We start from the raw sequence: 25,686 nt of genomic DNA on the forward strand, positions 1-25,686 counted from the left end.
TCTGACTTTGTCACCCTCGAAGGCTGCTGTTGCATCATAGCTCATAACAGCCTCGAATTCTTGGGCTCAAATGATCCCAAGTAGATGGTACTATAAGCGCCCACCACAATGCCTGGCTAGTTTTTCAGAGATTGGGTCTTGATCTAGCTCAGACTGGTCTCGAAGTGGTGGTCTCAGGCAATGCCCACCTCAGCCTCCCAAAGTGCTGGGATTATAGGCATAAGCCACTGAGCTATAGTGATTCCTATTGTGATTCCTAGCTTTCTTTATCCATCACCTACAAAAAGGTAATGGCTTATATCTTACTTTTTTCCCACACATGCTCTTATCACATCCTGTAGCCTGGCTTGCACATCTGTGATTTTGCTGTAATTGCTTTATCAAAGCCACTGGTGAGAATCAGCCAAATTTAATCTGTGTCTTCTATTTTTATTGTTCTTTAAAGTCTATGCTGCATTTCTGCTGCCTTCTCATTTTTCTTTTTCTTTCTTTCTTTTTTTTTTTTTTGTAGAGACAGAGTTTCCCTTTATCGCCCTCGGTAGAGTGCTATGGCGTCACACAGCTCACAGCAACCTCCAGCTCCTGGGCTTAGGTGATTCTCTTGCCTCAGCCTCCCAAGTAGCTGGGACTACAGGCGCCCACCACAACGCCTGGTTATTTTATTATTGCAGTTTGGCCTGGGCCGGGTTTGAACCTGCCACCCTTGGTATATGGGGCCGGCGCCCTACCCACTGAGCCACAGGCTCTGCCCTTCTCATTTTCTTGTTTCCCACAACTTAATGGTCTCCTGATTCCTTTCTTGACTTTATGACCAAGTGTTCTTTTCTTGCCTTTTCTTCCTCTTCCTAAGCATGGACCATAGGTAACTACTTCTGTTCAACATTGCTTTCTTTTATTTATTTATTTATTTTATTAAATCATAGCTGTGTACATTAATGCAATCATGGGGCACCATACACTGGTTTTATATAAAATTTGACATATTTTCATCACACTGGTTAACATAGCCTGCCTGGCATTTTCTTAGTTATTGTGTTAAGACATTTATATTCTACATTTAGTAAGTTTCACATGTACCCTTGTAAGATGCACCATAGGTGTGGTCCCACTTTTTTCTTTTTTTTTTTGGGACAGAATCTCACTTAGTGGCCCTTGGTAGAGTTCTGTTGCATCACAGCTCACAGCAACTTCAAATTCTTGGGCTTATGTGATTCTCTTGCCTCAGCCTCCCAAGTAGCTGGGACTACAGGTGCCTGCCACCATGCCTGGCTATTTTTTTTTCTTTGTTATAGTTGTCATTGTTGTTTAGCAGGGCCCGGGTTTGAACCTGTCGGTCCTGGTGAATGTGGCCAGCGCCTAACCACTGAGCTATGGGCACCGAGCCAACATTGCTTTCCTTAAAGAGCTAATTGGCCCAGAGATAGAACTGGCTATGAAAATTCCCAACCAATTGTCTGCAGCCTTGATGTTTAAACTTCTATACTTCCAGGGTATATGGGAGATCATCATTTGGCACTCCATTAGCACATAAATTCCATTTGTCATTTTATTAGGTCCTTTGTGGAATTTGGTTGCCTAATACCAAATTCATTATATAGCAGAATCTCTGTAAGCTTACCAGCCAAGGGACTTTAACAAACTGGTCAACACAAGAGGTGGTCAATATAGGGAACTAGGCCTACTATACTGATAGGTACATGTGGTACATGTCTGTTCTATAAAAATTAGGTCAATTTAAGGAGCTGGTCAGTGTAGAGAAGTGGTCAACTATGGAGGTTCTACTGTATTTCCTCCTTAAATCAATTTACTTTTTCTTTTATTTAAGAGATACGGTCTTGCTCTGTCATCCAAGCTAGAGTGTAGTAGTGTGATCATAGCTCATTGCAGCCTCAAACTCCTGGGCTAAAGTGATCCTCCTGCGTCAGTCTCCCAAGTAGCTAGGCATGTATCACCAGGTCTGGCTTTTGTTTTTTGTAGAGACATGGGCCTTGTTATATTGTCAAGGTTGGTTTTGAACACCTGGCCTCAAGACTCTCACCTTGGTCTCCCAAATGCTGGGATTTCAGGCATGACCTACCGTGCCCAACCAACTTTCTTTTTTTTTTTTTTTTTTTGTAGAGACAGAGTCTCACTTTATGGCCCTCGATAGAGTGCCGTGGCATCACACAGCCCACAGCAACCTCCAACTCCTGGGCTTAAGCGATTCTCTTGCCTCAGCCTCCCGAATAGCTGGGACTACAGGCGCCTGCCACAACACCCAGCTATTTTTTGGTTGCAGTTCAGCAGGAGCCGGGTTTGAACCTGCCACCATTGGTATATGGGGCCGGCGCCTTACTGACTGAGCCACAGGCGCCGCCCTTTTTTTGCAATTTTTGGCCAGGGCTGGGTTTGAACCCGCCACCTCTGGCATATGGGGCCGGCGCCCTGCTCCTTTGAGCCACAGGAGTCACCCCCAACCAACTTTCTGATATCATATTGCCCCTGATTATTCAATAAAAATAATAGTGGATTGAGTGCTTAAGATACATTGGGTAGTATATTAAATGATTTTACAAACATAATAATCCAATGAAGTAGGTATGATTATTTTTCTTTGGCAGAGGAAACTGAGGGTCCAAATTATAAAATAAATTCTCCAGGGTCATTCCATCTACTAAGTGGAGATGCTGGACTCCCAAGTCGGGTGATTCTTAAGTCTTATAATACACTACTATATTGTTTTCCAGGTTCCAGGATCGAACCACAGATTCAACTTGAGATCCTTCCTTTTTCTTCCATATCCAGATATTTCCTCCTTCCCCTCAACAATGTATTTTCCTCTTTTCCACAGGGTCTATTCAAGACTGGGAATTAGGGACCTAGGTTAAATTGGAGTTCTATCACAAAGCAGCTGTATAGCTCACTTTCCCTCTCTTGGTCTATTTATATCTATGTGGTGAGGGAGGCTAATAAGATTTCCAAGGTCTCTTCCTGCATTACATGTTGATTCTAATCTAGTTTTTGTTGTATTTTTTTTTTTTTTGTAGAGACAGAGTCTCACTGTACCGCCCTTGGGTAGAGTGCAGTGGCGTCACACGGCTCACAGCAACCTCCAGCTCTTGGGCTTAAGCGATTCTCTTGCCTCAGCCTCCCGAGCAGCTGGGACTACAGGTGCCTGCCACAACGCCCGGCTATTTTTTTTTTTTTGTTGCAGTTCGGCCAGGGCTGGGTTTGAACCCGCCACCCTTGGTATATGGGGCCGGCGCCCTACTCACTGAGCCACAGGCACCGCCCAGTTTTTGTTGTATTTTATACACCAGACCTTCTCATCTTTTTCCTTCTTATAACTGAGAATCTATGGTTCACCAATGCATTTATCTTGAACACTTTTTGCCTCACCTTTCATCTCTTCCAGTTACTGCCCCATATCTCCTCCATTTTGCAGCAAGGTTTCTTGGAAAAGTTGACTATACCTGTTGCACCCAATTTCTTACATCCAATTCTCTTCCTTTTTAAAGTTGAGTTTTTCTTATTTATTTTTTAAAGACAGAGTCTCACTCTTTTTTGCCTTGGGTGAAGTATCTTGTACTGATAAATGATCCCCTTGCCTTGGCCTCCCAACTGAGTAGTTGGGACTACTGGCACCTACCACAATGCACACAAGCTAATTCTTCTATTTTTTTACTAGAGACGGGGTGTCTCTCTTGCTCAGGCTGGTCCCAAGCAATCCACCTGCCTCAGCCTCCCAGAGTGCTGGGATTACCACATGAGCTACCACGCCTGGCCTTATTACTCTTTTAAGGACATAAACAGGCACTCCCTAGTCTTTCCGTTGCTCTATTCCTGCACTATACCCAAACTATCTATCTTACTGTGACTTTGTAATAAATCTTGATGTCTAGTAATGCAAGCCCTCCAATCTTGTTCTTTTTCAAGTGTGTCTTGGCTATTCTTGGCCCTTTGCACATCTAATTAAATTTCACGATCAGCTGAATGGCATTCTGATCTTGAACCCACTCCAATCTCATTTTCTTCCTACCATGCCACTGAATCTACTGTTATCTGTCACCAAGGCTGCCTGTGGTCAAATTCACTGGTCAGTTCTCAGTCCTCATCTTACTTGATCTCTTTGCAGCCTCCTGCATAATTGTTCATTCTTTCTTTCATGAAATACTTTTTCAGCTTTTACAAGGTCACGCACCTGGATTTTACACATGTACTTTCCTTTCTCTTACTTTACTAGCTGCTCTTTTTAGTCCCCTTTGCAGGATCCTTCCCTTCTCAACCTCCAAATGTTGGAAATCTAACCACACCATTCCCAACCAACTTAGTCCTTAAGCCTTTCTTATTTTCTAACTACACTCACCCTATAGAGTCATCTGGTCCCACAACTTTAAAACAACATTTTCTAAATGTACGTCTTTAGCACACATCTGTCCCCCAAATCCCAAACTGACTATATAAATGCTTACTTAACATCACTAGCTGGATGTCTGCTAGGTACTGAACATCCAATAGGTAGGCATCTCAAGTTTAATATCTAAAACTATTACTTTTCTTCTTTTATTTTTTTAGAGAAAGTCTCACTTTGTTGCCCTTGGTAGAGTGCCATGGTGTCACAGCTCACAGCAACCTCCAGCTCTTGGACTTAGGCAATTCTCTTACCTCAGCCTCCCAAGCAGCTGGGACTACAGGCACCCGCCACAATGCCCAGCTATTTTTCTTTTCTTTTTTTTTTTTTTTGTAGAGACAGAGTCTCACTTTATGGCCCTCTGTAGAGTGCCGTGGCCTCACACAGCTCACAGCAACCTCCAACTCCTGGGCTTAAGCGATTCTCTTGCCTCAGCCTCCCGAGTAGCTGGGACTACAGGTGCCCGCCACAACGCCCGGCTATTTTTTTGGTTGCAGTTTGGCCTGGGCCGGGTTTGAACCCGCCACCCTCCGTATATGGGGCCGGCGCCTTACCGACTGAGCCACAGGCACCGCCCACGCCCAGCTATTTTTTTTTTTTCTTGTTGTTGCAGTTTGGCTGGGGCTGGGTTTGAACCCGCCACCCTTGGTATATGGGGCCGGAGCCCTACTCACTGAGCCACAGGCACCGCCCAAAACTATTACTTTTCTAAATCTGCTCCTTTGCTAATGTTCCCCATCAGTAAATAGCTTTAAGTTTCTGATATGTAAAATGGTAACTAAATAACACCTACTTTATAAAGATACTACAAGGATGAAATGAAATATATGCTAAATGCTTAACATAAGTTTGTTATAGAGTAAGCACCCAATAAGTAGTTGCCCAGTTAAGTAATAATACTTAAGTATTATTTACTTATTGACTACTGTTGTTATTTTATTTTTTATTTTTTTTGGAGACAGTCTCATTCTGCTGCCCTGGGTAGAGTGGCATCATCATACTCACAACAACCTCAAACCTTTTACGGAGTAGCTGAAACTAAAGGCGCCCACCATAATGCCCAGCTTTTTTTAGTAGAGATGGTCTTGCTTTTGCTCAGGCTGGTCTTGAACTATGAGCTCAAGCAATCCACCTACCTTCGCCTCTCACAGTGTTGGGATTACAGGCATGAGCCACTGTTCTGGGCCTTACTGACTATCCTTTAAAGTATCAGAGATAGAGAACAAACAAAGTCATTGCTCTTGTGGAACTTACATCCTAGCATATCAGATGGCGAAAAAAGCCATGGAGAAAAACATAAGGCAAGGGGAAGAGGACAGACAGGAGTGCTAGAGGAATAGGTACAGTTTTCTTTTTTTGAAACAGAGTCTCACTGTGTCGCCCTCAGTAGAGTGCTATGGTGTCACAGCTCACAGCAACCTCAAATTCTTGGGGTCAAACGATCCTCTTGCCTCAGTTTTTTTTTTTTTTCATCTATTTTTAGTAGAAATGGGGATCTCGATTTTGCTCAGGCTGGTCTCGAACTTGTGAGCTCAAGCTATCCACCTGCCTCTGCCTCCCAGAGTGCTAGGATCACAAGTGTGAGCCACTGCGCCTGGCCCTGACTAGAAGATTTTCAAGATACAGGCAGTCACATGCTAAAATAATTCTGTATGCATCTACCAGAGTGCTACGCATTCAGTCCATCTTTCTGCCTTCATCTTAAGTGTTTGGCCCACCTGTCTCCTACCTTGGGAAAAATCCTGCTCCTGAGCCAAGATTTCATTTCGTTCTTCCAAAATCTGCAGTAGGGCAGCTTGAAGTTTAGGTGGTAAAATTTCATCCTCATCAGATACCTTAAGAAAAAGAATTGAGATTTTTGTATGAGCTTTGAGAAAGTCTCCAAACATGCACTAGCTAATTAACCCAAAATTGTATTGGTGAATTTGCATGTATTTTGGTTAAAGAGTCAGTCTGAAGTTTCCTTCTGTACATGGAATAGAATCTATGATGCTTATGGTATATATATTTTAACTACATTTTAAAAATAAATAGTATAGGGTGGTGCCTGTGGCTCAGTCGGTAAGGTGCCGGCCTCATATACCGAGGGTGGCGGGTTCAAACCCGGCCCCGGCCAAACTGCAACCAAAAAATAGCAGGGCGTTGTGGTGGGTGCCTGTAGTCCCAGCTACTCGGGAGGCTGAGGCAAGAGAATTGCTTAAGCCCAGGAGTTGGAGGTTGCTGTGAGCTGTGTGAGGCCACAGCACTCTACAGAGGGCCATAAAGTGAGACTCTGTCTCTAAAAAAAAAAAAAATAAATAAAATAAATAAATAATATACTTTATAAAAATTTCTGGTACTTTTCCACCAAATATCTCTTAGCTACAAGTCTTATAGCCACATTACAAAGATCACCCCCAAATAAATGGTGTTTCAAATGTGATGAGCTAATTGATTTTGGAAAAAAATGTCCTGGGAAATGTTCTTGTTCTTTTCACCCTGTGTTTCAGTGTGTACAAACCTATGTACAAGTCATAGCCAGAGAGCTGCTCTGAAAAGCTTTACTAACTCTACCTTTCCACTTCAACATCCGGAAGAAATGACCACTTCCTTTTTCTCTTTACTCTACCTTGTACAAATTTCTGTTATATCATTTCTTTCTTTCTTTTTTTTGAGACAGAGCCTCAAGCTGTCACCCTGGGTAGAGTGCCGTGGCATCACAGCTCACAGCAACCTCCATGATATAACCTGGGTGTTACATCATTTCTAAAATTTTATGTATATGTCTGCTTCCCCTGAGGGCCCAAACCATGTCCTACACATCTTTAGATTTTAAATATCTAGACATAACCAGTGTTCAATAAATAATTTTTAAATTTGATTAAATTAGAGGTTTATATGTCAACCTATCTGGAGTTGAAGGGAGGGTTACCTCTTTTGAGAATGACATTTATTGTTTCCTTCTTCCTCCTTTGGAATAAACAACTATAAATCCCAGCCAACTTTTTTAGGTTAGTCTTGTGTGATTGGCCACAAGTGTCAATTCAAATATGTGTAAGAACTGAAAGTCCTTCCTGAGTCATCTTCTCTGAGTACTTTCATATATTATCTTCCAATTACCTACAGATATGCCTTTATCCTAAAATATTATGTAACCAACTTTTTTGGACACTCACCTCCTGTAAGAACTTGTCTGCACAGAGATCAACTATTAGCACCTGTGAAATAAAGGAGCCAGGCAGGTTTAGCCAGAGACATTCCCAGACAAATACATTAGGCACTGCCAGATTAGCAATGGTGTTTTGATTATTTCAGGCAATCATAATAGTTTTAAATAAAATTAACTCCAAATTGTAGCCCATTTGAAAGGTAACCCATTTCCAAGTCACTGCAGAGATCTAATGAAAAAAAAGTTAACTCATTAACACGACAAATAAATTGCCAGTAAAAAACATGATAGTGTAGGGGCGGCACCTGTGGCTCAGTGAGTAGGGCGCCGGCCCCATATGCCAAGGGTGGGGTTCGGACCCAGCCCTGGCCAAACTGCAACAAAAAAATAGCCGGGCGTTGTGGCGGGCGCCTGTGGTCCCAGCTGCTCGGGAGGCTGAGGCAAGAGAATCGCTTAAGCCCAAGAGTTAGAGGTTGCTGTGAGCCGTGTGACGCCACGGCACTCTACCCGAGGGCCATAAAGTGAGACTCTGTCTCTACAAAAAAAAAACAAAAAAAAAAACATGATAGTGTAAATTAATAACACCAATAAATTAATAGACTTAAAAATACATCAACCAAATACAACGTATGGACTTTATTTGGAACTTGATTCAGGGTGGCTTCTGTGGCTCAAAGGGTTAGGGCGCCAGCCCCATATGCCGGAGGTGGCAGGTTCAAACCCAGCCCTGGCCAAACACTGCAAAAAAAAAAAGGAACTTGATTCAAATAAACTATTCAATGTTTATGAAGATTTGAAGATGGGATTTTGTTGATATTAAGGAACTATTAAGTATTTTAGGTATGACAATGAATTTGAGGTTTTGTTTAAAAATGCCTTTATGAGGGTGGTGCCTGTGGCTCAGGGAGGGCACAGCCCCATATACCGAGGGTGGCGGTTTGAACCCAGTCCCAGCAAAACTGCAACAACAAAAATAATTGCCAGGCGTTGTGCTGGGTGCCTGTAGTCCCAGCTACTTGGGAGGCTGACGCAAGAGAATCACCTAAGCCCAAGAGCTGGAGGTTGCTGTGAGCTGTGATGCTACAGCACTCTACCGAAGGCAACAAAATGAGACTCTGGTCTCTGAAAAAAAAAAAAAAAGCCTTTATGGACAGCACCTGGGGCTCATTGGGTAGGGCGCCGGTCCTATATACGAGGGTGGAAGGTTCGAACCTGGCCCTGGCCAAACTGCAACAACAACAACAAAATGCCTTTATGGCTGTGCTCATAGCTCAGTGGGTAGGGCGCTGGCCACATACACTGAGGCTGGCAGGTTTGAATATGGCCTGGACCAGCTAAAACAACAATGCCAACTGCAACAACAAAAAGAAATAGCTGGGCATTGTGGTGGGCACCTGTAATCCCAGCTATTTGGGAGGCTGAGGCAAGAGAATCACATGAACCCAAAAGTCTGAGGTTGCTGTGAGTTGTTATGTCACGGCACTCTACCCAAGGTGACAGCTTGAGACTCTATTTCAAAAAAAATGCTTTTATATTATTATAGAGACTCATACTGTAATATTAGAGATGAAATTATGCCAGAATAGCTAGGCACGGTGGCTCATGCCTGTAATCCTAGCACTCTGGGATTCTGAGGCAGGTGGATAGCTTGAGCTCACAAGTTCAAGACCAGCCTGAGCAAGAGCAAGACCCCATGTCTAAAAATAGCCAGGCATTATGGTAGGCCTTTAGTCCTAGCTACTTGGGAGGCTGAGGCTGAGGAAAGAGAATCACTTGAGTCCAAGAATTTGCGGGTGCTATAAGCTATGAAGCCACGGCACTCTACCCTAGGCAACAAAGGGAGATTCTGTCTCAAAAAGATAAAAAGTAATCATGTCAGGCTACACTTCAAAATATTATGGGACAAGCCAGGCAGTATAGCTTGTTTCTGTAATCCCAGAGACTCAGGAGGCTGAGGCAGGAGTGTTGCTTGAGGTCAAGAGTTTGAGACAAGCCTGGACAACACAGTGAGACTCCATCTCTAAAAAATATGAGAAAAATTAGTCAGTGGGAGTGGCATGAGCCTGTAGTCCCAGCTTCCTGGGAGACTAAGGCAAGAGAATTGTGTGAGCCCAGCAGTTCAAAGAAGTAGTGAGCTATGCTCATACTGCTGTACTGCACTCCAGCCTGGGCAACAGAGTGAGAGCCCAGTCTCAATAAAAAAAAATAAAAAAGGGGGAGAGGAATGGGTAAAGATGGAACATGACTTCCCATGTGAAAGGTAACCCATCTGAAAGATAGGGTGACTGGCATGTGAGGAGTCATTTACCCTTCTTTTTACTGTTTGAAATTTCCCATAATAAAAAGTTATTTTTAAAAGACAATGAATTTTATAAAAAATAATTTTCAAATGTCCAATAAACACATAGAAGGATGCTCAACTTCAACAGTAATCAAGGAATGCAAATTAAAACACAAGGAGATACCACTGCCTACTTACCAGATAGGCTAAATTACACATAAGAATTCTCATACACTGTGGAAGTTTAAATGGCACAACTACTTTAAAAAATTAAGACTTTATTAAAGCTGATATGCTTACTCTATGACCCAGCAATTTAATTTCTAAGTATATATCCATAGAACTGTCTGAATGTGTGTACCAAAGGTCACGTATAAGAATATTTATAGCAACACTATTCATAATAATCCTAGGCTGCTGCCAGCCACATGTAATCCTCTAGACTTAAGACCCCTAGATAAAAGAGCCCATGTGGAGACTTCCGAGGAAGTTCTTCAGTTCTTTCCCCCTTCCAGAAGCTCTGGTGCTTTTTACTTCCGTATTTCTTTCTAACTTCTTTTTTTTTTTTTTTTGTGGTTTTTGGCCGGGGCTGTGTTTGAACCTGCCACCTCCAGCATATGGGACCGGCGCCCTACTCCTTGAGCCACAGGTGCCGCCCTCTAACTTCTAATAAAAGTCCTATCACCACAAAAAAAAAAAAAAAATCCTAGGCTGTAAACAACTCTGATGTTCATCAATATTGAATGGATAAGAAAACTGTGTTGATTCATGCAGCAGAATCCTACACACAATTAGAATGATTAAACTACAACATGGATGAATCTTATACACATAATATTGAGCAAAAGAAGCCAGGAAAAAATACATATACTGTATGAGTCCATTTATCATGTTTATTTTATTTATTTAGATAGAGTCTTACTCTGTTGCCCTGGGGACAGAGTACTGTGGTGTCACAGGTCACAGCAACCTCAAACTCTTGGGCTTAAGTGACCCTCTTGCCCCAGTCTCCCAAGTAGCTGGGACTACAGGTGTCCACCACAACACCCGGCTAGTTTTTCTATCTTTAGTAGAGATGTGGTTTCCCTCTTCCTCAGGCTGGTCTTGAACTCCTAAACTCTAGTAATCCATCCTCCTCAGTCTCCCAGAGTGCTGGGATTATAGGTGTGAGGCATCTCGCCTGGCCTATATCAAGTTTAATACCAGGCAGAACTGAATTATATTGTTCAGGATGCACTAAACAAAGCAAGTGTAGGGAAATAAAACCATAAAGAAAAACACATAAATACTATAAAAGTGAAGATAATGAATACGATTTGTTGGATATGGGGAAGAGAACAGAGATTAGAAGGAGGCATGATGGGGACTTCTGGGGTGCTGATACTGATCCCACTGTGATAATGTTTCCACCCCATTCTAAGGTTGGTTATATAAGCATTCAATTTGTAATAATTCACTGAGCTGTACATTTTGTTTTGGGCACTTATCTATATATGCGTTATGTTTGAAATAGTTTTTTTGTTTGTTTGTTTTTGCTTTTTTTTTGAGACAGGGTCTTGCTCTGTCACCCAGGCTAGAGTGCAGTGGCATCATCATAGCTCAGTACAACCTCAAAATCCTGGGTTCAAATACCATGCCCAGCTAATTTTTCTATTTTTTGTAGAGATAAGTTCTTGCTCTTACTCAGGCTGGTCTTGAACTCCTGGCCTCTCAAAGTACTAGGATTATAAGCATGAGCCACCATCCCTGGCCTAAAGCAATTTTTTTTTTTTGTAGAGACAGAGTCTCACTGTACCACCCTCGGTAGAGTGCCATGGTGTCACACGGCTCACAGCAACCTCTAACTCTTGGGCTTACGCGATTCTCTTGCCTCAGCCTCCCAAGTAGCTGGGACTACAGGCGCCCGCCACAACGCCCGGCTATTTTTTTGTTGCAGTTTGGCCGGGGCTGGGTTTGAACCTGCCACCCTTGGCATATGGGGCTGGCGCCCTACTCACTGAGCCACAGGTGCTGCCCCCTAAAGCAATTTTTAAAGTTAATCCAGAGTAGATTTTTTTTTTTTTTTTAAACAGAGTCTTAAGCTGTCGCCCTGGGTAGGGTAGAGTGCCGTAGTGTCTCAGCTCACAGCAACCTCAAATTCTTGGGCTTAAGTGGTTCTCTTGCCTCAGCTTCCCAAGTAGGTGGGACTACAGGTGCCTGCCACAACGCCTGGCTATTTTTTGGTTATAGTTGTCATTGTTGTTTGGCAGGTGTATGTGGCTCCTGCCATAGCTGCTGAGCTACAGACCCTGAGCCTAACCCATAGTAGTTTTGTTTGTTTGTTTTTTTAAGAGACAGAGTCTCACTTTGTCACCCTCGGTAGAGTGCTGTGGTGTCACAGCTCACAGCAACCTCCAACTCTTGGGCTTAGGCGATTCCCTTGCCTCAGCCTCCCAAGTAGCTGGGACTACAGGCACCTGCCACAACGCTCAGCAATTTTTTTGTTGCACTTTGGCCAGGGCCGGGTTCGAACTAGCCACCCTCAGTATATGGGGCTGGCGCCTTACTCACTGAGCCACAGGAACTGCCAAACCCACAGTAGTTTTTATGTTTGACTTTAAAAATAAAAGACTTACCTTTAGGATAACACAATACTGAGATCATGAGTTTACTACTATAAATAAGACACAACTTTGAATTCATGTGTACCATAGAATTTTTCCTACATTAATAAAAGATACCAAAAATATGATAGCATAATATATTAAGGATATTTTAACATTAACAACTAACAATTCTCCCACTCTTAAAGATCACTTATTTTCATTTGTCAATATTCTAATATTTTCCATAGGTACTATTTCTTCCATCTCACCTCTTCAATGGGTAGATCCTGGAGCTGTGGTAAGGAGCAAGACAGGATTCCAATAAGGAATGGAGTTGGTGAGCACACAATGTCGATCATAGATACTGGCAGAACTGGGATGTAGGTGTGCTGCCAAGTGAATGGATACAGTGTGGCTACCACAGCATGGCCACATTTTGACAGAGTACTAGCCAGAAGAGAAAGCAAACAGTGCGTCACATAGACAGTAGCCTACGAAGGGTGTTCCAGATACCATATTAAAGAATTACAAAACCGATGCTGGTTAGTGATCATAGATTAACAACTCTGTGAATACTCATTACCTTTTACTTAAAAATCAAACTTAATTTATTCACAATGTTTAATTTCAATCCAGCTCTTTCCCATATCATGCTAAAAAATAGTGTGTATTTAGAAAATCATTACCAATTTTTTTTTTTTTTTTTTTGAGATAAGAGTTTCACTTTGTCACCCTCAGTAGAGTACTGTGGCATCACAGCTCAGAGCAACCTCCAACTCCTGGGCATAGGCGATTCTCTTGCCTCAGCCTCCTGAGTAGCTGGGACTGCAGGTGCCCGCCACAATGCCCAGCCATTTTTTGTTGCAGTTTGGCCAGGGCCAGGCTCAAACCTGCCACTCTTGATATATGGGGCTAGCGCCCCACCCACTAAGCCACAGGCACCACCCAGTATTACCAATTTTTTTTTTTTTTTGTAGAGACAGAGTCTCACTTTATCATCCTCAGTAGAGTGCCGTGGCATCACACAGCTCATAGCAGTCTCCAACTCCTGGGCTTAGGAGATTCTCTTGCCTCAGCCTCCCGAGTATCTGAGACTACAGGCGCCCACCACAATGCCCAGCTATTTTTGTTGTTGTTGTTGCAGTTTGGCCGGGGCCGGGTTTGAACCCGCCACCCTTGGTATATGAGGCCGGAGCCCTACTCACTGAGCCACGGGTGCTGCCCTATATTTCCAATTTTTAATAAAAATTTAAGTAAGATGCATTTATTATAACTCAAAAAAGTCACTGGTATAGCTTAATACACATGAGGTTTTGTTTATTTAGAATTACCCATGTCACTATACCATTAGGTAAATGAGAGACGGATCCTAAATTTTTTTCATTTTATTTTTATTAAGCACTACATAACATACTGTATGCTACATAAGACCCTGTACAACCTTCTAGGAGGGGTAGACGACCATTACTGAGTTATTTTTCATCAATTCTAAATTATTTTAAAATGCCCAAATTTTAAAATACTAAGAATAATAAAACACCACTACGAATTGACATATTTCATTTATTCTCACCTTAGGCTGTTGGCAACAAAGATTACCCTACGCTCCAAAAGGAGAGAAGCACAGACTCGGATGAGATGACAGACGCTCAGGCATTTAAAGAGACATTCAAAATCAACATGTTCCAGTCGGGAATCTAGTGGTCGGCAGAGTTCAATCGACTGAAATGCAAGAATCTGAATCAAAGAAGCTGATGTTGGAAAACAATCCCTGCCCTTGGATTGGATGGATTGGATGGATCCTGCCCTTCTCATACAAGTTATGGCCAAGAAAGAGGCTTTGCCGTACAGTGTGTGATCCCAAGTGGCATAGTTTATTTTCTGCTATAAATGAGTGGTAAAATCCTTTATTCAATCTGACAAAAGGATGTATATATAATCTTCATACATTGCAACTGTCATTCTGAAGGGGCTCAATCAATGTATGGTAGAAAATCTCTGCATACTGGGTCTAGGAACAACTATGTCACAGATCAAGTAGATCTTTCTCCAGTGCTTAATGGGGCTAAAATATATTTTTCACAGTTTATAAAAAAAGGACAAACTATGTATGCCCTTGGGCTTTTGCAAACTCTGCCTGTTAGTGTAAGTCCTGCTTTTTGCTGGCTGTGAAACCGTTTCAAAACGAGCTAACTTACCCCATCTCCAGCCCCGGGGAGGTAGCTCTTAACTGTGATAGTGCGTCCAGGAGCTGGGAAGGGAGCTTCCATGACACTTTGCATGAATGGATAAACAAGGGCTGGAGACATTTCTCTTCTCTTCTCTACTTCATCCAGAATCTACACACACAAAATGTTACTTTGTTATGGACTCAGTTAAAATACATAAAAAGATCCTATTACATGAACTTCCTAATTTTGTATACAAACTTAAAAATAACACCAAAAGAATTTAAGACAGATAAGCTTCTGCAACCAACAAAAGTTCCATTAGCATCATATCTCTTGGGGGGTATCTTTATTACCCCCCAAAATCTTACTAACATAAATCAACTTAATTTTAGATAAGGATTCCTTTTCATTAAGAGAGGACAAAGAAAGTGACCCGACAATGCTATCCTCCACTTCATCCAGGAGAGACATGAGACAAGACAAACTTTGGGTTATAGTCTCCCTTAAGCTGGGAATTTCAGCAAACCAAAATGAGAACAAAATAACACCAGTGGCTGGATTAGGATATAAATTTGAGCCTTTAAGCCCCCTGATCCCTAATATGCTAACCTTTCTAACACAAGAGGTTAAAGATTATGCCCCTTAACATTGAGACCTCAGAATACCTCTTTTCATAGAGCCCATTCTCCACTCACCTTTGAAAAAAGATTGAAACAGCCTAGGCGACTAACCATGCAGTATACTTCAGGGAGTCGCTTTCCTTTGCCTTCTGGCTAAAAGAAAAAACAAAACAAAACAACCAAGAAGCACAAGTCTCGCTAATTTGTATTAATACTCTTTCTTTTTTTTTTTTTTTTTTGAGACAGAGTCTCACTTTCTTGTCCCTGGTAGAGTGCTGTGGGGTCATGGTTCACTTATGACCTCAAACACTTGGGCTCAAGTGATTCTCTTGTCTCAGTCTCCAGAGTTACAGGTGACCACCACATGTCTGGCTAGTTTCTTTTCTTTCCTTTTTTTTTTTTTTTTTTTTTGCAGTTTTTGGCCGGGGCTGAGTTTGAACCCGCCACCTCCAGCATATGGGGCTGGTGCCCTACTCCTTTGAGCCACAGGTGCCACCCTAGTTTTATTTTTAGAGACGGGTTTCCCTCTTGCTCAGAGCTTGAACTCAAGAGTTCAAGCAATTCACCAGCCTCAGCTTCCCAGAGTGCCAGGATCACAGGTGTGAGCCACCGTGCCTCGTCCTGATTAATACTTTCAATATTCTTTAGTACACAGCGGGAACCAAGGCTCTCATGCTCAATGAACTGTGAAAGATGGAAAAGTGCTAAGAGTGATGGTATGGTTTGTTCTCGATTTAGTGAAGGCATTCTAAGCAAGAAGAGAGCCTTAGTATGGTGGGTAACTCAGAGCTGCTTAGACTACCTCATTGTACCCCATTGACAGACTGATATTCAGCCAGTATGTCAGTCGTTATTTCCTCTGTTCTGAACAAATAAATAAAATAAATCCATACCTCTTCTATTTTGGAACACCCCATTGTCTGGAACACTCTGTGGCTAACCCCCACTTTGCTCCTATTGTTTAAAGCTAACAAACCTTCCTTATTGATATACGGGGTGTCCATAAAGTTTGCGTGCAATTTTAAATAGGTCATTGAGTAGCCCTCAAACTCATCCAGAGAGTTTCTGAAGTCCCTAGTTTTACTCTACTCTTCCTGGGGCAACCAGATCTGTAGCACAAGTCTGGTACTTACCAAGAGCTTCTTACAGTAACCAAACCACCGGCTTCCATCCTCACCAGTCAGTACAAAGGAGAATGTTTCACTGTAGAAATAGCCAATAGTTACTCTGAGATCCAAACAACTGTGTATAGTATTCCTCAGGGACCAAACAATTGAAAATCAGGGTTCAACAGCAGTCATGTCATGATCTAAGAGGTGGTATTAAAATCACATTTCTTGCAAGTCACATTCCTCTTAAGGAATTCACAGGCTTAAGGGTATCTTGCCTTGTATTGGAATGAGAGAACAGGTATAGGACATGCTACTGAGGCTGGTACCTCCTTTTATTTTCGTATTTATACAATGTAGCTATTAAGCAAGTCCATGTTTCTTTTTTTGAATGCCCAGTATGGTCAAACATATAGGTGACTTACAAAAGATTTTGATATGTTCTTATTGTACCCTCAATGAATCCCCAACAATAAAAAAAAAAAAAAAAAGATTTTGATATGTTATTTCCTCATTCCAAATTCTTCTATTCTGAGAAGCCATATGGAACAGTAATAGACAAAGGATTATATCCTCAATGTATAAAAATCAGTAGGAAAAATAGCAATTCCTCATTAGAAATATAGGCAAAAGGTATGCATAGATAATTTATAAATAAGACCCAAAGCTGCTCAAGAAAGAAATCCATTAATAATCAAAACTCCAAATTTGAATAATATGTATGTCTATATATGGCCAAAATATAGATTGGGAGAGAAAATGTTAAAATATTTACAATGACTATCTTTGAGTATTCAAGTTGCCAGTAAGTTCTAATTTTTGCTTTTTATTTACTCTTCTCCATTTTCCAAATATTCTAGAATAGAAACACATAACTTGTTGCAGGGGAAGCAACATGGAGCAGCGGGCCGGTAAGAAGTTGCTTATGTGCTAGCAGGGCAGCTGACAGCACGGAACATCAGCACTGATGGCTGAGAGAGGAGGGAGCCGACGAGGCTGAACTGGTCAGGAGAAATGGCAGCTCAGCCTGCAGGCCATGTGAGACTGAAGTGCACAGCTATTTTTTTCCCCTTTCAATGTCCCTTTAAAGTCATGCACAGCTAGTTAAGCCACAGCTGGGGCTCTCATCCAGCAGGTCACTGGCATGTGATAATGGTTCAACTAATCAAGTTTCTCAGCTCAAACAGCATCATCAATGATTACAGCATTGTATAAACCAGTTACTGATTTACAAGCAAGATTTAGGTGATAATGGTTTATTAAACATTATTATTATTTTTAAGGACAGAGTCTCACTCTGTCACTCTCAGTACAGGCTGTAGCATCATAGCTCACAGCAATCTCAAACTCTTGGGCTCAAGAGATCCTCTTACCTCAGTCTCCCGAGTAGCTGGGACTGCAGGCGCCCACCATAATGCCTGGCTAGTTTTTCTGTTTTCAGTACAGACAGGGTCTCACTCTTGCTCAGGGTGGTCTTCAACACCTGTGCTCAAGCAATCCACCTGCCTCAGCCTCCCAGAGTGCTAGGATTACAGGCGTGAGCCACCAAGTTTGGCTAGTTTATTAATTAAAAATAATAATTTGGCTGGGAACAGTGGCTCATGCCTGTAATCAATCCTACTACTCTGGGAGGCTGAGGCGGGTGGATTGCCTGAGCTCACAGGTTCCAGACCAGCCTGAGCAAGAGTGGGACCTCATCTCTTAAAAACACCAAGGTGTTGGGCCGAGTGCCTATAGTCCCAGCTAATTCGGAGGCTGAGGCAAGAGAATAGCCAGAGCCCAGGAGTTGGAGGTTGCTGTGAGCTGTGAAGCCATGGCACTCTACTGAGGGCAACAAAGTGAGACTGTCTCCAAAAAAATAAAATAAAATAAGTAATTTCTTGTAGAATTGGTTGGCAGAAATTATTATTTTTTAATTTTTAATTTTTAGAAATTATTATTATTTTTTTAAGACTAGCAGTGAAGTGCTGAAAACAGAAAAACTAGCCAGGCATTATGGTGGGCGCCTGCAGTCCCAGCTACTCGGGAGACTGAGGCAAGAGGATCTCTTGAGCCCAACAGTTTGAGATTGCTGTGAGCTTTGATGCTACAGGTGGGGAAAGAGAATAACAAGGAGTGCAATCTGTAATGTCACGTAGGATAACTCACTACCTTCAGACCAGCCCTGGCAGAAATTCTTTAATAACTCCCTTCAATACACCCACAGGTCCCAGACTAGAGTCTTTCTTCACCCAGGTCCGTCATGGGAACATGTAATCTGGGATACGGCTTCTTCTACCATTACTTGAAAAAGAAACAAGATGAAGACACTGCTTGTTTTATCCCTGTTTCCAGGTTGAGCACCAAAACCCAAGTCTCTTTTCCTTTTCCGTCCACTTGGGGGGTGTTTCTAATTTTATGTAAAATGGAACTGTTTCTTCTGCAGATTTGGCAAACTGAAGAGACTCTCAAATTTGTTTTCCTTTTGACACTGAAATTATTCCACGGGTTTTCTTTTTCCTGAGCCCCACACAGGAAACACTCTAATTCCGCTCCTTCCTTTCCTCCCACTGCATCCTGGGCCTGCCACAGTGTTCATGCAGCTTCCCTCCGGGCTCTAGTCATTGCTCAAATACTGGGATTTTATTTTTGCAGTTCTAACAAGTAGAAATCAGAAAAAGGACTCTACTTACCTCTTGAGTTCTGAGGTTGGCACCCAGTCCTTTGAGTCAGGAAAACAAAATTTGGGAATAACTTTGAGCCTCTCTTCAGTATCTTTGGATTGCTTATAGCCATGATCCCCCTGAGAAAGACAACACCATAGGTTGACTATTATTCTATGTAAGTTGGGGAAAAGAAATTAAGAATCAGCTTGGATTCAGGACAAGAAGTCTCTGATAAGCCTGAGGAGTTGTCTCAGCATGGTTTTGTGCTGCCTAACAACACAGGAAGGCCAAGCCTGGAAATGCTGAAGATGCACTGAGCAGGGTTACCAAGAATAAAGAATCCTGTTTCTGGAGGGAGGGGGGGGTGGGGCCTTGGTGTGTGTCACACTTTATGGGGGCAAGACATGATTGCAAGAGGGACTTTGCCTAACAATTGCAATCAGTGTAACCTGGCTTATTGTACCCTCAATGAATCCCCAACAATAAAAAAAAAAAAAAAAGAATCCTGTTTCTACATATAAATGGTACCTGTGGATATCCATGACAATCTAGTCCAAGAGAAATGACTGAAAATAGTTTCTTATCTGAAGTCAGGATTCATACACTAATGCAAACCAAGTATTTTAATGAACCATGGATATAAAATAAGTAAAAATACATTCTACAATATACTGAGAGCAAAAAACTACTCAGCTCAAGGGATGCGCCCATCGATAATCAAATATGCTTTGAAATTGCAGACAAATGTCATTTAGAAAAAAATCTGGAAGGGGTAAGAGAAAGAAAAAAGAAAGAAAAAATTCTTCTTTAGAATTTATCTTTACATAATCATTTCTCTAAGCATATAATTTTGGCTACTTAATTACTGATATGCAATTTCCTATAAAATTTTAGCATGAAAGATCCTCTGGTATTGTATTTTAATAGTCTAAATTTAATGAAACCAGACATTTAGAAATTAGTATGACCTGTCTATAAAAATAAGCACATGAGCCTAATTACCCTATTGCTTTCAGATAACTAATAAAAATACCTACCTATCCTTTAATTTTCTTTCTTTCCCTTTCTCTCATTCTCTCTCTTCTTCTTTTCTTTTCTTTTTGTTGATAAGTATTGTTATGTTGCCCAGGCTGGCCTTGAATCCCTGGGCACAAGTGATCCTCCTGCCTCGGATTCTTGAGTAGTTGGGACTACACGCCTAGACAATTTTGCCCAGCTCCTTTAAATGTATGTTTTTGTTTTGATTTTTTTTTTTTGGGGGGGGAACAGCGTCTTGCTCTTCCATCCCAGATCCAGTGCAGTTATGTCATTATAGCTTCTGTTTTTAGTAGAGGTGGAGGGAAGCCAAGCCAGGTGGATTGCTTGAGCTCAGGAGTTTGAGACCAGTCGGAGCAAGAGCGAGATCCTGAGACCTCATCTCTATTTTTAAAAATAGAAAAACTAGACACAGTGGTTATGGTGCTAGCCACATACACCAAAGGTGGTGGGTTCGAGCCCGGCCTGGGCCAGCTAAGCAACAATGACAACTGCAACAAAAAATAGCCAGGCATTGTGGCGAGCGCCTGTAGTCTTAGGTACTTGGGGGCAGAGGCAAGAGAATTGCTTGAGCCCAAGAGTTTGAGGTTGCTGAGAGTTGTGAGGCCATAGCACTCTATTAAGGGCAGCATAGTGAGACTCTATCTTAAAAAAAAAAAAAAATAGAAAAACTACTAGCTCCTGTGGATCAAGCAGCTAAGGCATCAGCCACATACACTCGAGCTGGTGGGTTCGAATCCATCCCGGGCCCACCAAACAACAATGACGGCTGCAACAAAAAATAGCAGGATGTTGTGGCAGTGCCTACGGTGGCAGCTACTTGGGAGGTGGAGGCAGGAGAACTGCTGGAGCCCAGGGAGTTGGAGGCTGCTGTGAATTGTGATGCCACGGCACTCTACCCAAGGGTGACAGCTTGAGGCTCTGTCTCAAAAAAACTAGCTGGGTGTTGTGGCGGGCACCTGTAGTCCCAGCTACTTGGGAGGCTGAGGCAAAAGGATCACTCAAGCCCCAGATTTTCAGACGTTGCTGTGAGCTGTGATGCCATGGTACTCTACCAAGGGTGACAAAATGAGACTGTCTCAAAAAAAAACAAAAAATCCACACAGGAAGTGGCTCTTATATTCCATACAATTGTGCTTCACTGCTTTTTTAGTGAAACATGTACCTCAGAGTTACAAACCCCAAATCCTAAAGTGGTGGAGTAGATAGATAACTAGAGGAGAGAAGTGGTCAAGTAATACTTTGGAAAGTGAGTAAATACCCCTGTTTAAAGGGATCACTCCTTACTAGGACAAGGCACAAAATTCACAAGGCAGAGCACAAAAATGAAAATCTGGGGCTCCTTGTTCAAAAATCAAGAAAAATTAAATATAAAGTACAAAATAAAATATGAAAAATTTCCCTCTTTTCTGTGTTCTTCCAACCTGTAATGGAGTTTTTATTTGCTATTTAATGTCGCACTCCCTCAGGCATGAGGACCCTGGGGGACGAGAGCAAACCCTCACAAGTGCCTGGGGCTCTGGCCTTCATCTGGTGTCAATTGTCCCGCCAGCTGCTGGTTTTCCTCTCCAGGCAGCCGCAGAACTGAGACTCTGTCCCCACCGGGAGTAGGGAAATTGTGCCAGGCCTCTCCCCTTTCTATGGGGCTAATGTTCCAACTCATCGCAGCTGGGGAGGCCCTAAGGATTTGTAGCAACCTGCACAAAGTGGGTAACTGGGATTGGGGTGGTAGAAAGGCTGCCTCCACCAAGTCACCCACTGGATACAAGTGGTACTCTCAGCCCAGGGCAGGGAGGACTGACCCATATGCTGCAGGGCAGTGTATGCCTGGTCCAGCGCCCCCACCCATGCGTGTGGCAAGCCCCAGGAAGGAAGAGAAGAAGGTGGCAGCAGGCAGTGAGTGAGAGCAGAAAGGAAGCCCTGTGGACCCATGCCGCAGGGCACAGGACAACTAGAGAACCCATGGTAGGTTGGTGGCTAGAGATGACTTGATGCATCAACTATGACTTTAAGACCTTGGCACATATCCAGTTTTCCCATCAGACTTCACTTATAAAGCAGAAACACAAAGAAAAAATTATTAATTATTTCCAGATGGTGATCACACAGCATTAAACCCTAACTGCAGGGTCCTTCTGAGCAGGAGAGGAGGGGACCTTATGCAACTGCACTGGTACTTGCCGATAAGTCCTGCTCCTTACTCAGCTGGAGCCAATTCCTGACCCTTAGGAATGTGGGCCAAGTGTTGGCAGTCTCTCCCCTGTCTCAGGAAAAGGCAGATGTACAGCTTTGTTAGAAAAATTTTATTTTTAAAAGTTGGAGCTCTTACTTTGGCTGGGTGCGGTGGCTCATGCCTGTGATCCTAGCACTCTGGGAGCCTAAGAAGGGTGAATTGCTGGAGTTGGAGACCAGCCTGAGCAAGAGTGAGACCCCATCTCTACTAAAAACAGAAAAACTAGCTGGGTTTTGTGGCGGGCACCTGTAGTCCCAGCTTCTCGGGAGGTTGAGGCAAGAGGATTACTTGAGCCCAAGAGTTTGAGGTTGCTGTGAGCTGTGAACTCTACCCAGGGCAACAGAGTAAGACTGTCGCAAAAAAAAAAAAAAAAAAGATTGATTGACTGAATAAATGATTTTTATAAAAAGGTAGAGCAAACCAAGTAATATTGTTTTTTGGTTTTTTTTTGAGAGAGTCTCACTATGTTACCCTCAGTAGAGTGCGTGGTGTCATAGCTCACAGCAACCTCAAACTCTTGGGCTGAAGTGATTTTCTTGCCTCAGCCTCCCAAGTAGCTGGAACTACAGGCACCCGCCACAACGCCCGGCTATTTTTTGTTGCATTTGTTGTTGTGTAGCTGGCCTAGGCCAGGTTTGAACCTGCCAGCCTTGGCTGGTGCTGTAACCACTGTGCTATGGGCACCAAGCCCCAAGTAATATTGTTAATAGTAATAGCTATCATTTATTAAGCGCATACTATGCCAGAAACTGCCTTAATATACATGGCATCATTAAATTTACTATAATGGTTAATATTATATAGAACTTAGTATATGTCAGACACTGTTCCAAGTGTTTTATATAAATTAGCTCATTTAATCCTCACTACAATTCAAAGGAGTGGATACTATTACAATTACCCCCATTTTCTGAATGAAGAAACTGTGTTCACAGAGCTAATAAGTGGCAAAGGCCATGAGTTCACTCAGAGCCCACCCTCTAAACTGCTACTACCCTATTCAACCACATTTTTAATTTTTTTAGACCTACTCCTGAACCTAGAATTAATACATTTTTTTCTTTTTTTTTTGAGATAGGGTCTTGCTGTCACCCAGGTTGGAATACCCTGGTGTTTTCATAGCTCATACAGCCTTGAACTCCTAGGCCTAAGTGATCTTCCTGTCTCGGCCTCCTGTGTAGCTAGGACTACAGGCATGAACCACTATGCCTGGCCAAAAGAAATTATTTATTTATTCATACATTCATTAATTCATTTATGGAGAGATGGGGGGTCTTGCTATGTTGCCCGAGCTAGTCTGGAACTCCTGACCTCAAGTGATCCTCCCTCTTTGCCATGCCAAAGTGCTGAGATTATAGGTGTGAACTTCCATGCGTGGCCTGCCACATTTATTACTCCCCTCCTCAAAGATGAAAAAACTGAGGCTTTGTAACTTGTAAGAAGTTATTAAATGGCAGAGCCAAAAATAAAAAACCGACTTGGAGAATGAGCTTGTTCTGTTTTTCTCCCTTGGTTGCAGCTTATGCCTAACATGTCATCAAAGTTACTTACTAGATCCTATCCCAAGTACAGTATTAGTGAAAGCTGGTTGAAATAACAACAAATAGGAAGATAGGAAATAAATACACACAGAGACACAGGAACATTCCTGGATGCCCCTTGGCGTCCTGGTATTTACCTTGCTAGGGAACTGCTGTATGATCTGGGGAATATAGCTTATTCCTGACGGTTTCTTCTGTAGAGACACCACCACAAAAAGTTCAAACAGCTGCTGCTCCTGTAATTCAATGAGATCCCGCTCCAAGGTCTGGTAGTGAGGATTCCTCTTGGAAGACTGCTGCAGCTGTGCTAAGCGCTTGTGGCGATCTGTAATGGAATCATGGAGCAATGTTTTCTCTCTGTAGCCCTATTGTTCCTCTAGCCTTCCTAAAGGTTCCTCTCAACCTTCCTAAAGCCTCCTAATGCCTTTAATACAGTTCCTCACGTTGTGGTGACCTTCAACCATAAACTTATTTTTGTTGCTACTTCATAACTGTAATTTTGCTACTGTTATGAATCGTAATGTAAATATCTGATATGCAGGCTATACTTTCATTGTTACAAAGGGGTCGCGACCCACAGGTTGAGAACCGCTGCTCTAGCACCTACGGGTCATGACCCACACAGAACTAATCTTCATACAGTCTTGCTGAGTGAATGCTGACTAACCACATCCGCCACACAGACATACCTGTCAGGGCTATGACAGACCGGGGGGATAAGTGCTCAGAGGCGCTCTCTATCTCTGGTCAGTGGTGAGACTAACATGTCGTGTCCCAACCAACCCTTTATGTATATCTCAACAAATCTTTCACAGAATCACACCAAGACACATAGAAAATGTCAGGAAAATGCACTGGATTGAGAGACAACAGATGTCACTGCCAGGAATGCCAGGACATCAAGGGGCGGAGTGGGGGACAGCTGATAAAAGAATTGAGGCCTGCAGAGGGTAAGTGGAGAAAAGGATGAATTCAAAAAATTAAAACAAAAATTATCTCCTGTCCTTTTTCCTTCTCCTCAAGATAACGAATATATGCTCATATCAATAAATATCAAGAGGAAAAATGACATCTATTTTTTTCTTTTGAGTCAATTTCACTTTGTCATCTTTGGTAGAGTGCTATGGCTCTCAGCAACCTCAAACTCTACAGCTCAAGCAATCCTCTTGCCTCAGCCTCCCAAGTAGCTGGGACTACAGGCGCTCGGCACAATGCCTGGCTATGTTTTTAGAGACTGTGTACTGATAAACGATCCCCTTGCCTCGGTCTCCCAACTGAGTAGTGGGGACCACTGGCATCTACCACAATGCACCCCAGCTAGTTCTTCTATTTTTTCAGTAGAGGTGGGGTCTCTCTCTTGCTCAGGCTGGTCTCGAACTCCTGAGCTCAAGCAACCCACCCATTTCTGCCTCCCAGAGAGCTAGAATTACAGGTGTGAGCTACTGCCCCCAGCCAGAAGACATCTATTTGTAGACTATTCCTCAAAAGAATAAAATTATGAAAGCATACTATTTAAAAAGCCATAGCAATACCAATCAAAACTGTGTAGCATCTAACCTGCATTTTCAGTTATCTCTAAATTCTGAAAATTTGGGGATAATCTCTACCAGGGGAAATTGTGTACGTAAAGAAAAAAAAGAGTCTAAGTGTCCCAGAGATGTAAAGCTTTACTTACTCAAAGGGCCGAGTTCCCAACCTCAGCAAAGTGATACCATCTCTACTAAAAACAGAAAAACTAGCCAGGCATTGTGGTGAGAGGCTGAGGTAGGAGGATCACCTGAGACCAGGAGTTTGAGGTTGCTGTGAGCTGGGCTGATGCCACTGTACTCTAGCCCAGGCACCAGAGTGAGACTGTCTCAAAAAAAAAAAAAAAAACAAAAAACAACAACAACAAAGGCAAGAAACAAAAAACAAAGGGGTGAGTTCAA

The 25,686-nt window shown here is 42.5% G+C and overlaps 1 protein-coding gene across 9 annotated transcripts in view; it reads right to left on the reverse strand.

Annotated features, from left to right (window-relative positions):
• Positions 1–25,686, reverse strand: part of DENND2C (DENN domain containing 2C) — a 98,395-nt gene that overhangs the window by 5,067 nt on the left and 67,642 nt on the right. For 8 of the 9 annotated variants that reach the window (XM_053590511.1, XM_053590510.1, XM_053590513.1 and 5 more), the window contains 9 exons: positions 23,896–24,083; positions 18,977–19,086; positions 16,329–16,398; positions 15,271–15,348; positions 14,603–14,743; positions 13,978–14,126; positions 12,674–12,851; positions 7,546–7,587; positions 6,120–6,225 (listed from right to left, as the gene is read on the reverse strand). In XM_053590511.1, the coding sequence (XP_053446486.1) occupies positions 6,120–6,225; positions 7,546–7,587; positions 12,674–12,851; positions 13,978–14,126; positions 14,603–14,743; positions 15,271–15,348; positions 16,329–16,398; positions 18,977–19,086; positions 23,896–24,083 (1,062 nt within the window). The remainder of the gene's footprint in view (positions 1–6,119; positions 6,226–7,545; positions 7,588–12,673; positions 12,852–13,977; positions 14,127–14,602; positions 14,744–15,270; positions 15,349–16,328; positions 16,399–18,976; positions 19,087–23,895; positions 24,084–25,686) is intronic. The other variant, XM_053590516.1, reaches the window with a different exon arrangement.

This window comes from Nycticebus coucang, chromosome 5, assembly GCF_027406575.1.
Source record: "Nycticebus coucang isolate mNycCou1 chromosome 5, mNycCou1.pri, whole genome shotgun sequence".
NCBI lineage: Eukaryota > Metazoa > Chordata > Mammalia > Primates > Lorisidae > Nycticebus > Nycticebus coucang.